Below are 16846 nucleotides of genomic sequence, written 5' to 3'. Positions count from 1 at the left end.
TGCTTTGAGTTCTCACTTGAACAGTAGCAGGTCTATAAATCCTGTGGCCAAGGCAATAGTTTTAGCTACTTGGCAGCAGACGCTGGGAAGTAATAGACGAAACAGATGATCAAGTCTCTAAATCTTTGCTATCTTGAAAGAATCCTGTGAGGGCAAACCGCAAATTCACATGCGTGAAACACTTCAGATCTTCCTCCAGAAACTCATTTTTCCAGAGAAGTTCAACCACCTACCTTGAAGTTCTCCGCTGCGACTGTAGAGCTCCCGACGCTGCTCTCGCAAATAGGCACTCATACTGATGGCGTGGGAGGAGGACTCGAACCTGTAATGAAACGCAGGGTAAACCAAAAGGCAGTGTCCAGCCACGTATTCCAAAAGTATTCGCCTCTAGTCTGTGGGGTGCTCCTTACTGTTCCACGACCCAAACATTCTGGCTCTTCCATGCCAGGGCCAGAGCGGGCTGCCACAGACCGTGATTTATGAACAATATTCCTGGCTAACTCTCCTGCACAACAGCCTTTGGATCATTTGCTCTTTCATTTCAGCTGATAAACTCTCATCTGTCGCACTTTCTTCTGCCTCCAGACCCTTAGCCAGGACCCCTATGCACACGCAGTAAGAGTACCCTGCAGAGTCATTCCAATCGTGCTACTATCCAGTTCACACAGCACGAGTGACTGCCAGCCGCCGCCGCAGAAATACCGGCTCCGCGGGGCGGCCATCTTGCTCCTCTAACTCCCCCGGTGAGGGAACTAGTACAGAAGGCATTCTAGCAGCGCTGCGGAATACACCAAAGAAGCAAGGTGTCTATGGTCTCTCCTGAAAAGTCCTCAAAAGCATTACAGTTTCGAAACGGTTTCTGATTGGCCACCTACGACATGAAATACTCTCAAAGCAAACAGGCGACAAAGGGTGTGTTCACACCACCCCAGGAATCGCTTCAGAGGTCAGCAACACGGAGGACAGGTGCATGATATAGAACAGGTTTCTAAAGGCGAAAACAATAACTCAGGAGTGAAAAAAAGAAAAAAGAAAAAAAATCACAGTCGTAAAAGACATTTGCAGGGAAGAGGGTGAAAAACAGGTAAATTGAAGACCGTATCAAGAGTAAATCCTTTGCCGTGTTAAGAAATTCCATTTCAGACCTGTGATTTTCAAAGTCAGAGGAATGGGGCTGACAGGAGGAATCCTCCTAAGAATACTTGCCACTAAGTGGTAAACAGCAGCATCACGAAAGAGCAACAGTGATAATGGCATAGGTTTCTGGCAACAAAATAAAAGGAACGCCACCACTTTCTTAATTACGCCTTCTTTCTCCATTCTTTGACAAGGAAGATGAATGTCAGTCAGAGGGAGACACCTGGGTTTCTTGATCCTCTCTCTGCACCCTGCCAAGAACTGAGAGGGCCCTCACAGCCAGAAGGAAGGCAAAGTGCGCAGTCCTTCAAAAGTGCCACCTGCCAGTCAAGGGCAGGAAAGAAGGCGCTGACCTCCAAAAAGCATGCTGACAGCTATTGATCAGAAATGGCAAGGGAAAAAGAAATAAACTCTTGAGCAAAGAATAGAGAGGCACACATGATACAATGAGAACTTAAACGCACTTAATTAACCTTGGCTAGGGGCAATTAAAGAGAGTAATAAAGTCCTTCATAAAAACAGATTATAGCTCACCCAAATCTTAATCCTTTATGACCTGATGTATTTTTGCTACTCAGGAACCCTCTGTATGTTTGCCACAACTCATAGATTGGTATAATTTCATAGTAAAAGAGGCACTAGAGAGGATACGGTCTTGCCTCCTTATTTTATAGCCAAAGGCACAGAGGCCCACGATGACGGGAGACCTGTCCTGACTCGCACAGTTCATTAATGGTAGAACCAAGACCAGAAGCAGGCAAATCTGGAAGAATGGTCTAATTCTGTGTGGGTGAGGAGTTGTTATTACTGTGCAATAATAATAAATTTTTGACAATGACTTAAGTTCATTTATTCAGTTCTAATAATTTATATGTTTTTCAGTACCACAATTCAGGACTGGCTAAATGTGGAAAAATGTATATGTGGTCTGAGGTTGAAAGTTAAGGGTGATGGTTGAGAGCATGAAATCTAAATACCCTGAAACCTACTTTCTGTAACACACCTAGATTTACAACAGTGAGTTGAGCTAGGAAGAGAAAGAGAGAGAGAAGAGAAAGCACGCCAGATAGCAAGCAAACAAACAAGCGAGCAAAGCAAAGGCCTAAGGATTAGGCACCATCTCAGGCCATCTTAGTTAACCACCCTTTTTCTTCCACCATCTTCCCTGTTTACTGGCAAAGCCCCCCTTCTATCCGGGCATTCAGCTTCTTTGCTCCCTATTCAAACAGCTGTGTGCTGAGGAAAAGTGGTTCCTCTCCAGCCCAAGACTGTCACCAGAGATGACCCCTGACTATTTCAAGACAATCACCATGGCCTGCCAGTGACTGGTTTAGGAATGGGCTAAGACCCAATCCTAAAACCGGAGGAAAACTTGCAGAGGGGCTTTGTCACTGGCAGAAAAGATTAATAAATGGATAACAATGATTAATTTTAAAAAGAGATCTGAAATGGTTTAGCCACTTTGTAAGACAGTAAAGCTAAACATAATCTTACCATATGATCTAGTAATCATTCTTTCAGGTGTTTATCCAAATGAACAGGAAACTTATATCTACACAACACCTGCACATTTATAGCAGCTTTATTCACAATGGCCAGAAATTGGAAGTAACCAAGATGTCTTTCAACAGTTGAGTGGAAAAAACAAGGTACATGCACACAATGGAATATTATTTAGCAATACAAAGAGATGAGCTATCAAGCCACAAAAAGCACGAAGAACCTTAAATGCATATTGCTAAGTGAAAGAAGCCAATCTGAAAAGGCTACATCCTGTATGATCCCAACTGTAAGACGTTCTGGAAAAGATAAAATATAGAGACAGTGATTATCAGGGGCTCAGGGGGTGGGGAAAAGAGGGAGGAATAAGTGGAAAACAGGATGTTGAGGACAGCGAAAATATTCTGTATGATAACGTGACGGTGCTACATGACATTACACATTTATCAAGACCCACAGAATGTACAACACAAAGAGTGAACCCTAAGGTAAACAATGGACTTTAGTTAATAATGATCAATATCGGTTCATCCATCAGTTGTAACAAAGGTACCACATGAATGAATCCAAGATGTTAACGTAAGTAGAAATTCTGAGGAAAGGGGACATAAGAGAACTCTTTGTCTTGTCAGCTTGATTTTTCTGCAAACTGAAAATTGGTATAAAAAAGTCTACTAATTAAAAAAAAAAATTTGCAGGAAGAATCCCACCCTTCCCTTGGCATCACCATTATACTGCAGTGGGACCAAAGGCAGAGAGACGAGAGGGTTGGGTCCTTGAGGATATTGCACTGTCAAATGACGGACTCCTCTACATTCCTCCTCACTGTGTGAGGTAAGAACCTTCCAGTGGGGTCCTATGTTACCTGTGGACTAAGGCATTTTTACTAATAGTGCGTCTACCCTCTGAACAAAATGGGAAAACATAAAAAAAGAAAGCGCTCAATACACAGAACGCATTTTATTCCATTGCAGGCACACTCAATCTCCTCTCCTCTAGACCACAAGATGAATGCACTATCGAAACTTTCCGTAATGATTAAGAACTCTATGAATCTATGATATAAACAAATCTCAACAATGAATCAATAAAAGATACTGGAGCTTCAACTATTCAAAAATAATGAATTCAAAATACAGAGATAATACTTCTGTAGTCACTTTATATGCTTAGACTTACAGGTACAACTGCTTAACCAGTTAACTCCCGACTCCTCAGAAGAATACACAGATCCACCAAGACTTAATCCTGCTTCTACCAATTACTAGCTGGGTGAACTTACATAAGTTACTTAACCTCGCTGTGTCTCAAGTTTTTATGTGCAAAAAAGGATTAAAAATAAAACCCTGACCCATAAGGTTGTAATGAGTAAATGAGACAATCCATGAAAATGGCTTCGTGCTTTTGCTAGTATTTAGTGAGGATTCAGTGTTAGCCACTACTCCTGCTACCAAAATTTGACATCATCTAAATTAAATTACGTTTGAGATTGAGAAACTCATCTCCTCACAGTGCCTGGTAGATAGAAAGCACTCAGTGGTAGCTGCTGCTGTTCGCTATCCAGTATTAACTATTAGCTGTTACCAAATGACATACACTTAGGAACATGGCCTGGTAGTGTCAACTAAGACAGTAATTAGAAAAAAAGAATTTCCAGATTGTTCCTTCATTAAACCAAATAAAATCCAATGTGTCAACTTTAAGGTTATTTCTTGGCACTTGGGGTTTTTTCAAAAGCTGACATATTTCATTTCATATAAAAGTTCCCAGAAACAACTGGCAAGTCTCATTTCCCTTCATTTTATATAAAATGCCACAGAAATAAATTCCAAAAATCTTTAATAAAAGTCCTAGATAGTCCACTAACCGTATTACAAAATAGCCATTTCCCCTTACAGAAAACAAATGTATACAAAATAAAAAATAAATTCACTTCCTATAAGTTATTTCCAACCAGCTGTAACTGGGTGGAGCACTGGCTGCCAATACAGCAGAAAGCAGTCCTACTTGGATCAAACATTTCTTGACACCTGCTATCTTACCATCAGGGAGATACTTACTTAAAAAGAGAATTTTTGGGCCTTTGAGGTTTCTTCTTGGCAAAAAAGGCTGCAAAATCTCGTCCAGTGCTGGCATAACTTAGTTGAGCTGATGGTTCAGAGGCCGTACGAGTGTTTTTCATATCCAGGTACTCAGTCAACAGCATCTGTAGAATCAGATAAACAGTTTAATACACACATTTACGATGTGCTACTAAGAAAACCAATTTAAAATGATGAAAACCTAATTCTAAAACCTCATCCTTGACATTCAGAAGTATATTAACCTAGCTATTCATATTTCTAGTTGTAGATCTGAGGAAAGATTCAGTATAGCCAGAAAGTCATCTATTTGCCATCTACACCTAAAACTGAGAATAGGATGTTAGGCATTTGAACGTGGAGGTAAAGGGGAACATTTTTAGTGAGGGTCTGCTATGTGCCAGGTACTGTGCCAAGTGAGTTAATCAACATTTCTAATCCTCATAACTGCCAATTACAACAACGTCAGCAGCAATGCCATAATATTTACTGAGGGATTACCATGCTGTAGGCAAGGGGCTAATTTAGATGCATTATCTTATTTAAAGCACAACATTTGATCAAATGAATTCTCAGATTACAGATAAGGAAGTGGTTTAGGGATTGCAGAATGAACCCTGGGGGACTCATTCTGGTGACCATGCCACACCCCTCACTCTATAGCAAAGGGGATTAAGCAACTGCAACAAACCTGTTAAGAGCCATTGCAGGCTAAGAGGTGCTAACCTACAAATGATTTCTAGGCCCACTGCTCATCTTGACAGCTTCAAAGCAAGAAAACCAACAGCTTGAAAACCAACAGCTTTTTAAAGCACTATTGCCAATGGATAATGCTTACAAAATCAACCCACTTTACAGCCTCAGAGGGTGGGACTTGGGCTAGAATCAACTGTTGCATTTTTTTTAAAGATTTTATTTATTTACTTATTTTAGAGAGAGAGAGAGCATGCACACATGTGTGCAAACAGGGGTGGGAGGAGGTGGAGGGGGAGGGAGAGAATCTCAAGCAGGCTGAGCTTGGAGCCTGACACAGGGCTTGATCTCATAACCCTAAGATCATGACCTAAGCCAAAATCAAGAGTCAGGCACTAAACCACCTGAGCTACCCAGGCACCCCAGCTTTGTATTTCTAATACAAGTGCTTTAAAAAGTTCCCACTATTGTGAAAGAAAGTAGCAGATCTGGAAGAGAAATCACCATGGTTCCTAAAAATATCCAACCTGGGATTAAAGCATATCAACTCATTTCTGTAATCACTTGCCACATTTAAAATTTTAAGATAACCAAGTGTTATAGTACAAGTAAGCAAGCAATTCTACCCAAGAATGAAATAAAAGCTTTGCAGAGACTCAGATCCCAGTAACTATTCCTTCCTGTCTGCAGGTGTATATTAACTCATTTGCTTATTCAGTCAATAAAGATTTTAAGACCATATTATCATCAAAAAGCATTTATATGAAGCACTCTGTGAGCATGATGTTGCCCCAAGTTTTAAAGCCAATTATGTCTGTTATGAGCACATATGCATTACTAAATATTTATCAAAGATCAGACATGTTTCGAAAATGATCTTAACATAATCATCCAATTTATGAAGCTAGAGTTACTATCTAGATTTTAGGTATGAAGAAATAGATTTAAAGGTTTAAGAAACTAGCCTATATGCATGTGTGGGTACAGGGATTCATGGGAAATCTCTGTACCTTCCCCTCGATTTTGCTGTGAACCTATGTATGTGGTCTTAAGGGAAAAAAAAAAATGAAACTAGCTTAAAGTCTTATAATTACAGAACAACTGACCAGGATTTCAACCCTGGAGCCTCGCTCATCCTGACACTCTACTCTTACTGAAAGCATAAAAACTCCCCATGAGAATGGCTATGGGTGGCAGTAGATAGACTTATTTAGTTTTCTGTACAAAGGAGATTTCACTGGGAAGCTATAAAATATATTAACAGATTGGTCAGTGGGGTTTTTTGTATGTTTACGAGGCTATCAGAATATTATTCAGCACAGGGATAAAGTAATATATTGACAAATACTATCTCTGCTAATACATCATCCAAACTGCCCAAGAGTCCAGGAGAATATTAAATTGGGCCTCGACTTTAGTAACAACTCAACTGAGGGACTTGATGACTTTGTACGTTTGGCACTCAATGACTTGGTAGATCTACTGATGACGCTAATCAAGTTTGTGGGACTTTGTGGTCAAGAGAAGGCTAGCAAACCAGAATGAATTTCAAATTGAAAGACGCAGAACGACGTCTACAAAGGATGTGTTTCACTCAAGTGTTGGTTTTAACACCAATCAATACGATAGTAATATGTTTCTACCAAAGTCGTGAAGATACATTAAACCAGTAATTCTTCCGAGGTACTTCTTATCCTAGAATTCAGTGGTTGGCCTTGTACAGTAAAATACTGACTGATCAGGGCCTACCTGACGAGCATCCTTAAAGTATCACTATTCTTTTTCTCCAAGTCAGGAAAGTCCTCTTAAATATCACCTCTCACTTTGTTATCTATTCTTATACACTGGCTTCTCCCCTTCTTTTGACAAACATGTACTATTTCTACCTTCTTAACCAAAATCTTGCTTTGGTCCATACTCTCTATAATCTTCTTTCCCGTTTGTCCTTAGGTTCCAAACTTACAAAGCAGCCTTCACATGTATTTCTGTTACCATGATGTAGTTTAGTCCCGATTTCTCTCCCACACTCCAGTCCCACCTATGTGACTGCACACTTGATATACTCACACATTTCTCTGATAAAATCAACCCTAAATTCTGAGACCTAAATCCTTTTCCCATAAAATGGGTAATTCCTTCTGTCTTCTTTCTGTGAGTGGTTTCTTACTCTTACCGGCTTCCAGGTTTAAAACTTCAGGGGGCGCCTGGGTGGCACAGCAGTTAGGCATCTGTCTTCGGCTCAGGGCGTGATCCCGGCGTTATGGGATCGAGCCCCACATCAGGCTCCTCCGCTATGAGCCTGCTTCTTCCTCTCCCACTACCCCTGCTTGTGTTCCCTCTCTCACTGGCTGCCTATCTCTGTCAAATAAATAAATAAAATCTTTAAAAAAATAAATAAATAAAATAAAACTTCAGAATGGTCTTTAGCTACCTTCCCTCACCTCTGTATCCACTCAGGAGATAGCAGCCCCAGCATCAGTCACTCTGTCTCAACTCTCTACTAGTTTGTCCCTACACATTTGTCTGACAGCCACCAACTTAGCTCAACACATGCAGTTTCTCTCACTATCTGCCTCTTGTCTCTTCTTCTTCTAGTCCCTCCCATACACCACGGACAGAGTGGTTTTCCTAAAACACTGTGGCCAATGTCATCTTAAGGCTATTTTGTCATCTGAATCAATCTGACCTCAGTATCTTTTTTTTTATTTATTTTATTTATTTATTTGACAGAGAGAGAGACAGCCAGAGAAGAGGGGGAACCAGTAGGGGGAGTGGGAAAGGAAGAAGCAGGCTCCCAGCAGAGGAGCCCGATGCGGGGCTCGATCCCAGGACCCTGGGATCATGCCCTGGGCCGAAGGCAGACGCTTAATAACTGAGCCACCCAGGCGCCCCTGTGAGCCACCCAGGCGCCCCCTGACCTCAGTATCTATTCCAGAGCATATGTTAGGCTCCTCAGCATGAACCCAGCACTCGATCAGAATCAACTACTTACCTCTTCCCTGAACATGCATGCCTGAGCCCTCTCATTTTTGGAAGGCCTGACCTAGATTACCCTCCTTCCTCGATACCCTAACAAACCCATCCCAAAAAGAGTTCCAATGTTTTCTCTCCAATGACTCCTTCCCAAGACACTCTAGGCCAGCTGTCCCCTTTTCTGAGCACTACAGTACCCATTTGACACATCGTTAAACAAGTGTTCATCAAAAATTGCCTGATATGATGACTTCTCACTTAAGGAAAAGACACCTAACTACCCCAATTTTTATAGTTCTTTACTTCCATCACAGAGCCATGAAACATACCAGAAAATCAAATATATATACAGTGAATCACTGAATTTTACAAAATGTGGTAAGAAGCCTCGATGCATACGTTTTTAATACACGTTAGAAATAGTCTCTAAAACAGAATGAACCCTGTAAATGACTCCTCAGCACAAAAATCTATAATACAAGTAAAATTAAAATGGAATAGCTATGAGTTTAATCATAGGCTTTGCCATGTTTGTTTCCTTCACTGTATTTGCCTCTTTTTCCTAATACCATTTACCACCAGCTGGAAAATACTGCATTAAAACAGGCAAAGTTTTATTTTGACACCAAATTGTAAAACGTGCTTTTTAAATATCTCGAAGAACAAAAAAGCTCCTTTTTCTAAGATGCTTGAAATTCATCTGAATTAGGTGAAATCTTCTACTAACAAATCTTGACACAAACATCAGACACCTGTTATTAAAACATAACCATGTAATTTCTTGGCGATTCCACATCATTGTGGATAACGTACTGCATCTTCCAAATTGTACATAAACATCCTAAACCATTACCTATGAGTTCAAATTTCCATTTTTATGAAAGGAAATAAGCCACACACATTGTCTTTTGCCTGGGGAAAATCACCCAAGACTGGAACTCTGGGGTAAGGGGACATTATATATGATAACAAACACATCTTACACATAGAAAACCTACAGAAGATTATCCCATGTTCTTGCTGACTCTAAATTCCTTCATATCTTTTCTCTTAAGACAGGGAATTCCTGTAATAAAAGTCAAAGTTTATGGGTGTTTTAATCTAAGTTCAAAGGTATTATTTTGTAAAACCAAAGACAAGAATTATGAAAACATGGTTGGAAAGCACCAGAATATCTATATATCCCAGTGATATTATGATTCACTATATCTTTTGAGTACCTAGTATGTTGGATGGTTCTGCGGTAGAAGCCAAGAAGTATGATGCTTTAAAGAACATACAAACTGGGGTGATCAGGCATCTCTTCTGCTGTAATATTTGATTAGCAGTTGCTAAGATGACAGTCAGAAATCTCACGATGTATAAAGCAGGGCCAAGATTTTGAGATTTAGAACGTGCTTAGCATGGTAGCATCATTCTAAATGAATCCCTCATTTACCATTCAACCTTCATTATTTAAAATATTGCTTGTGGCTGCTTACGTCATACACCCGGCATTTCCTAAAAATAAATATGGAATTTACCAGCTTACAGTGAACACATCTCCTGTCTTCAGCTTCTACATTAATCCAGGTAGAAACATCCAGATCCTTCCAGGTACTTAATATTGTAAATCCCTTTCAGTAGCTTCCCAGCTTAGAAAATCCTCACTTCATCTAAAAAGTGTTCCCCAACTACACACTGGACTCTGGTCACCATGCTTGTAACCCTGGAGATTCCACTCTGTCAGCCAGAGTCTACTCCACTGGGGAGACAGCCAAACCCCCAATTAGGCCATCAGGTTCTCTTTCCCAGGAATGTGTTAGTGGGATACAGTCTGATGGTCAATGGAGATGAAGAGATGTAAATTCTTTAGGGCAACCTTCTCGCACTGTGTGGATGAAAAACCAATTTGCAGAGAGAGAATAAAGGAATGAACTAGATGACCAGACAGAGAGAAACAGGAGACCCACAGGAGAGAGAATTAAAGGTTGCAACCTAAGTTTTCCATAATTTACAGGTCTCAAATCCAGGTGCTAAAAATGTCTTAAATCTTCTACTCTTTGGTTCCACAATATATCCTTTTGGCCTTTAATACATTTTCCCTATTTTTTTTTCTTATGATAGCTTGAATGGGTCTTTGTTTCTTCACTAAGATACTTATGGATAAATGAATATACACTAACATGTATCTAATGACATATCACAAATACTATTTTTTACACAACACTGGTATCTCATAATAAGAGGAGATTATACAGATTCCAATCTGTGCACTAAGAAACCAATTCTCCTCACTACTAACTTCAAATGTTCCATGATTTTAGAGCAAAGCCATACTATACTTGTCCCACATTATGCATCTCAAAATTAGATGACTTATGACAGGAGCAATAATAAGGTGGAAAGAAATCACCATGAGCTCACAACATGAACTAAGACTCTACTTCTCTTGAGCGATATCTTCAATGTGCCTATATTAAATACTATACTTTTCAATATTTTACTTTTCAAACGCAGATGTCCAGGAGTTTTTGTTACAGGCACAGCAAAGTAGCTTCCACTGGACTAACCCTTATACTTATAATAATTATAAAAGCTAAAAAAACTCAGACCAGAAAAAAAATAATTTGAAGGCCATGGAGAGAAACCAAATTAGGCAGAAACTGGTAGCTATGATCCCTGAAAGCACACAAGTTGAGGTCCTCTGGCTTCTTCCTAGAGGGAACTTCCTACTTTCCATGGGGCAAGGGTAGAACCCAAGCAGAAACTATAGTCTCAGTGGATGGAGGAGACAAGGCTAGATCCAGGGACACCAGGATGTCCAGAATTTGAGAAGAGAAATTCAAAGAAGGGGAGGAGCAAAATCAGTATAATATGCCCCTCAAACCGTTACCTTGATTCCAAAAAATATTAAAACAGAAACTGAAACAGTATTTTAAAAATTAGGACCATTTAAAATTATCAAAAACCATCAGATTACCCCCACGTATGTTGCTAGTGAATGAAATGTTAATGACCAAAAACAAAAAAAACAAAAAACCCCACAACAGAAAAATCTAGCTTTTCAATATAGCACTTTCATTTCCCCATTGTATAAGGACTAAAATATTCTGCAGTAAGGAAACTAAAAGAAAAATAAACAGTCGTTTTGAAAATGGAATGGCTGCCTGCTTAATTATACTCATTATCAACAGTAATTGTGTAATTAAAACCACTATTAGTATGATCTTGTGAATAGTTCCTTAGTGTTTAAAGTAAAACAAACCAAAAAATTCAACGAGCACACATGTGTTTTCTGGTCCTGTACCAAATACCTGATTAGGAAAAACCTAGACTATGTTTACCTCCCTGACTACCCCAACAGATGTGTTCTTAACAAAGAAAACCCAGCTAATATCTTCCAAAAAAGAGTTTTCATTTTTTTAATTAAACATATTTAATATCTAAAATATGCAAAGTATTGTGCTGGATATAAAAACAAGACTCAAAAATAAATCCTTCCTTAATATCAAAACAAATGAATTTTACTATACATGTAAAATTTTTTAAGTGTTAAAATTTTTAAAAGAGTTAAAAGCCAAATCAATCAATCAGTCCTTCCCCTCATATGCTTATCTCTTGATAGACACACACATGAATAACTATAATATGAGGAAAAGCAGTAAGCATCAGGACAAAGAAATTGCTATGAGTGCTTATTACCAAAGGACAAAACTACTTCTAATTGGAACAGTGAAACAAGGTTTCAAGATCATGGCACACGTAAGACATAAATAAAATCTTAAAACGTATAAAAGTCAAAAACCAAAATAGTGGAAGGAACAGAACAAATCAAGAAATGGTGCTGGGGAAATTCAGAGTACCTTTAGTGAAGAGCAAATAGTTCAGGTAAGAGCAAAATGAAGAGTGAGAGGTAGACCTGGAAAGGTGGTAAATGGACAAACTTCTCAGGACCTTTTTAACACCAGGCTCAGGTATTGAAGCCAATATAAAATTAGACGGCAATAAAGGGTTGTGAATAGGTCAGTAAAATGGTGATAAAAATACTTAAAGTACAGGGGTGCCTGGGTGGCTCAGTCGTTAAACATCTGCCTTCAGCTCAGGGCATGATCCTGGCGTTCTGGGATGCAGTCCCGCATCAGGCTCTTCGCTGGGAGCCTGCTTCTTCCTCTCCCACTCCCCCTGCTTGTGTTCCCTCTCTCGCTGGCTCTCGCTATCTCTATCAAATAAACAAACAAAATCTTTAAAAAAAAAAATACTTTAAGTACATTAATCTAGCAGCATAGAAATAATAGATTAGAAAGGAATGGGCTTTGGGGCAAATGAATGATTAAGGAAATAATGATTAAGGAAGCACTTAACACATGAAGAGAAAACCTACACCAAAATAGTTAAAAAAAAAAAAAAAAAAGAAAGAAAGAAAGAAAAGAAAAGAAAAAAGAAAAAGAGAAGGGCCCCTGGGTGGCACAGTCAGTGAAATGTCCGACTTTTCTTTTGGCTCAGGTCATGACCTCAGGGTCTTGAGATCAAAGTCAGGGGTCCCGGCTCTGAGTTCAGCAAAGAGTCTGCTAAAGTTTCTCTCTTCCTCTCCCTCTGACCCTCCCTGTGCACACACTCTCTAAAAATAAGTAAATAAATAAATAAATAAAACTTTAAAAGAAAAAGAGGTTAACTAAAGTAGTGGGAATGAGATTGTACAATTAGGGATACCTCTGAGAGTCAATGCACAGGGGAAAAAATGAACAAAATTTAGCCAGTTATTCTGCAAAGGAAAGACGGGGAGAAATACCAAGAGAATAACCAAAGAATAACCAAAAGACTGCTCATCTGAGAAAGGAAAATCCTGCAGTTTCATGAACAATAACCAGGAATGCAGGAAGAGTCGGGTTCATAGAGACAATAAATTTAGTTTGAAATATACTCCCTTGTGAAGCATATGAATATTCATATTCATGTGTACCCTCAAATGCACAATTGTGAAAGGGGAAATGATGTTGATGGAATGTCCATGATTTATACATTAATTAACTTGCATTAGGACTATTAAGTGTATTTCTATACGGTCTCTGAAGGACACTTTGAAGGACATATGTATGCCCTGGAATATTTGTAATGTGATTTTTATCCCATACTATTTTCTAAAACAGCTTTGTTGCGGTATAATATATTTACCATGAAATTCACCCATTGTAGTGGGTTTACTGATTTTTAAGTAAATGTATACAGTGTAACCATCATCACAATCATTCTAGAACACTTGTGATACCTCAAAATTTCCCTTATGATGTTAGCTACAGCTTTTCCATAGAACCTTTCATCAGGTTGAGATAGTTCCTTTCCAGTCCTTGTTTGCTAAAGGTTTTTGTTTTTTAATCATCATTGGATGTCAAGTGCTTTCCTGTATCTATTGAGATGATTAAGTGGGTTTGGTCCTTTATTCCATTAATAATTGTGTATTAACACTGATTTTTTTTAATAAATCCCACTTAATCATGGTGTATAATACAGTTTTATATTGATAGATCCAATCTGCTAGTATTTTGTTCTAGAATTTTGCATCTATGTTCATGAGGGATATTGCTTCATACTCTCCAGTGATATCTTTCCCTTTATATCAGGCTGATACAGCCTTACAGGATATACTAGAAAATGTTCTTTCATATCTCTAGTTTCTAAATGAGTTTGCAAAGGATTGGTATTATTTCTTCTTTAAATGTTTGACGGCACATCGGTGTGGCTTCTGTATCTGTAGGAAACTGGTTTTTCTTTTATCTCCCACACCCCAGCTCCCTCCCCTCCGGCAACCCTGTTTGCCAGCCCCCCAGCACCCCCGCCTTTCTGGCAACCATCAGCTTGTTCTCTGTACCTATAGGTGTTTCTGTTTATTTTTAGGAAAATTTGTAATTACTAATTTGTTAGAGGACAATTCAGATTTTCTACTTCTTGAATCAGTTTTGGTATATTGTGCCTTTCTACGATTTCTCCATTTAAGTTGCCTAATTGGTTGGCATAAAGTTGTTCATAATATTCCTGTATAGGCTTTTTAAATCTCTTTAAGGTGTGTGGTAATGTCTCTTCTTTCATTCCTGATTTTGGTATCTTTTTAATTGATCAGTCTAGCTAAAGATTTATCAGTTTTGATCTTTTCAAAGAATCCGCTTTCGGTTTCATTTGTCCCTCTGATTTTTTTCAATTGTCCCTCTGATTTTTACTTCATTGATTTTCACTTTAGTCTTTATCATTTCCTACCTCTGCTTGTTTTGGGTTCTTTTTAACCTTTTTTTTTTTTTTTTTTAAGCTCTTAGGGTACAAAGGGATATGATTGATTTTAGGTCTTTTTCCTTTTGTCCATGGTGTATTTAGAAGTTAGTTGTTTTACTTCTAAATATTTGAGATTATAATTTCCCTCCTGTTGTTCAATTTTGTTGTGGCTAGAGAACATACTCATTCCATGATTCAGTGTGTGGTCGAACATGTCACTGTGCAATCGTCTCTGTTCCGATGGTGTGGGGTAGAGTGTACCTTATCCATCAGTTTCACTCAAGATGCTTATTGTTCAAGCCTTATGTTTTCTGTCTAGCTGTTCTATTAGTTATTGGAAAAAAGCATTGAAATCTCTAACTTTAACCACTGAATTCTCCACTTCTTTCAATTTTGTCAGTTTTTCCTCCATATAGTTTGGACCCTATAATATTTTGATGGTTTTTTTTTTTTAAAGATTTTATTTATGTGACAGAGAGACAGCCAGCGAGAGAGGGAACACAGCAGAGGGAGTCGGAGAGGAAGAAGCAGGCTCCCAGCGGAGGAACCCGATGTGGGACTCGATCCCCAAACGCCAGGATCACGCCCTGAGCCAAAGGCAGACGCTTAACGACTGCGCTACCCAGGCGCCCCTGATGGTTATTTTTAATTCACTCAGAGAAAACAGAAGACAAAAGAAACCATGCCACGGTAGGACACAGAAGTGGTCTCAATGCCCCAACGCACATTTTTAATTCAGTATATTCTCTGCCCATTTCATTTAAACATATTTTAAAGTTCATCCTACCTATTTCTATCACTTACTCCCTTTTTCTCAAACTTGACTACAAAGTTCCATGATTTTCTTACACTATTACAAAGTAAAACTTCAGCTACTGGTTCAGCTTTAGTCTGTACAAAGACTAAGATGTTTCATCACACTATGTTAATGATCCCTTTTCTCATTACAGGGCCTTTCTCAGTCTCCTCGCTTTCAAAGATGTCTCCTCTATTTAACATTCTTGCTCCTTTGGAAATACTCCATCTCCACAGTCTCCAACTCTGAATCCCCCTCTCTGACCATAATATTCTATCTCCTCCCAACTAATACATAACCTTTTCCTTCTCAGCTTAGGCTCAAATTTGGGAAAGACTGGTCTGTACATTAAAATCACCTCGAGAACAATTTTAAAATAAAGATTAATGTGCCCCACCTTAGAAATGCAAAATGAGAGGTGATATGGAAATGCAGGAAATGTGTGCTTGAAGTGGGCTCTACAACTCACTGGTTATACAAACTTCACAGCTTGCTTCATCTCGCTAAGCCTTGTTTCCCTCATCTGTGAAATAAGGATAACAGAATCTACTCCCGAGAATTAATATGAGAATGAAAGAAAAAATACATAAAATGCTTATATTATTATTATTATTATTATTATTATTATTATAAGACTGTTATTATCTCTGGGGATGAGGCTCAGAAGATCTGCTGTGGTTTTTTTTTTTTTAACGCATCCCAAGAGCCATGTAACTAAGACATTATCTATCTCCCTGTGCCTTAGAACTTTGGTTTTCTCAATGGTAAAACAGAAGGAATAATATCATCACCTGCCCCAAGGAACTATCATCAGGATTCAATGAGTTAATGCTATCAATCCCTTAGAATATCGCCTGGAGCACAGCAAACACTTTATCAGCATCATTAAATAAACAAAATTATCTCTACATCCTCATCATCTTCCCACTGCTATCACTCTTCTCTTTCTTCTTTCCTCCTCCCCTTCTCTCTATAATAAAACCTCAAAGGCTAAGTCTAGGTTTCTACTAATACTCATTCTCTAAACTTCTGGAACACTTTCTCTCATTTCAGTGAGTCTGACTACCATGTCGTCCAATCCAACTGTTCTGAATGCTGAATATCCTTCCTCTTATTCTTGTTCTCTTCCATTTTAGTTACTTCTACATTTTAGATGATTCCCAAATCTCCCTCTACCAGCACACTTTCTCCCAAGTTCTACAGATGCACTGCCATCACTTGCAAGAGCTTCTGTCTGGTTTCCACACCTTATTACAGTAAGGAGATGAAAACAGCACACCAGACATGAACAGAGTGCCAAGGCATGGGGTTAACAAGAAGCCTGACCAAAGACACTCTTTATCACCACCATTCTTGAAAAGGAGGGAAGGAGGGAAGAAGGTTAGTTCCCCTTAGCTCCCTTGTTGTTAATACCATTATCACT

At 38.9% G+C, this 16846-nt stretch overlaps 1 protein-coding gene across 1 annotated transcript in view; it reads right to left on the bottom strand.

Annotated features, from left to right (window-relative positions):
• EXOC4 (exocyst complex component 4) overlaps positions 1 to 16846 on the bottom strand; it is a 722726-nt gene that overhangs the window by 520512 nt on the left and 185368 nt on the right. The window contains exons 8-9 of the mRNA XM_026511236.4: positions 4698 to 4843; positions 234 to 322 (exon numbers count right to left, since the gene is read on the bottom strand). Coding sequence (XP_026367021.1) covers positions 234 to 322; positions 4698 to 4843 — 235 coding nt within the window. The remainder of the gene's footprint in view (positions 1 to 233; positions 323 to 4697; positions 4844 to 16846) is intronic.

The sequence above is a fragment of the Ursus arctos genome, unplaced genomic scaffold (genome assembly GCF_023065955.2).
Source record: "Ursus arctos isolate Adak ecotype North America unplaced genomic scaffold, UrsArc2.0 scaffold_3, whole genome shotgun sequence".
In the NCBI taxonomy this organism is placed as follows: Eukaryota; Metazoa; Chordata; class Mammalia; order Carnivora; family Ursidae; genus Ursus; species Ursus arctos.
Note: the sequence above shows the minus strand (reverse complement) of the source record. Positions and strands in the feature narration are given on the sequence as shown.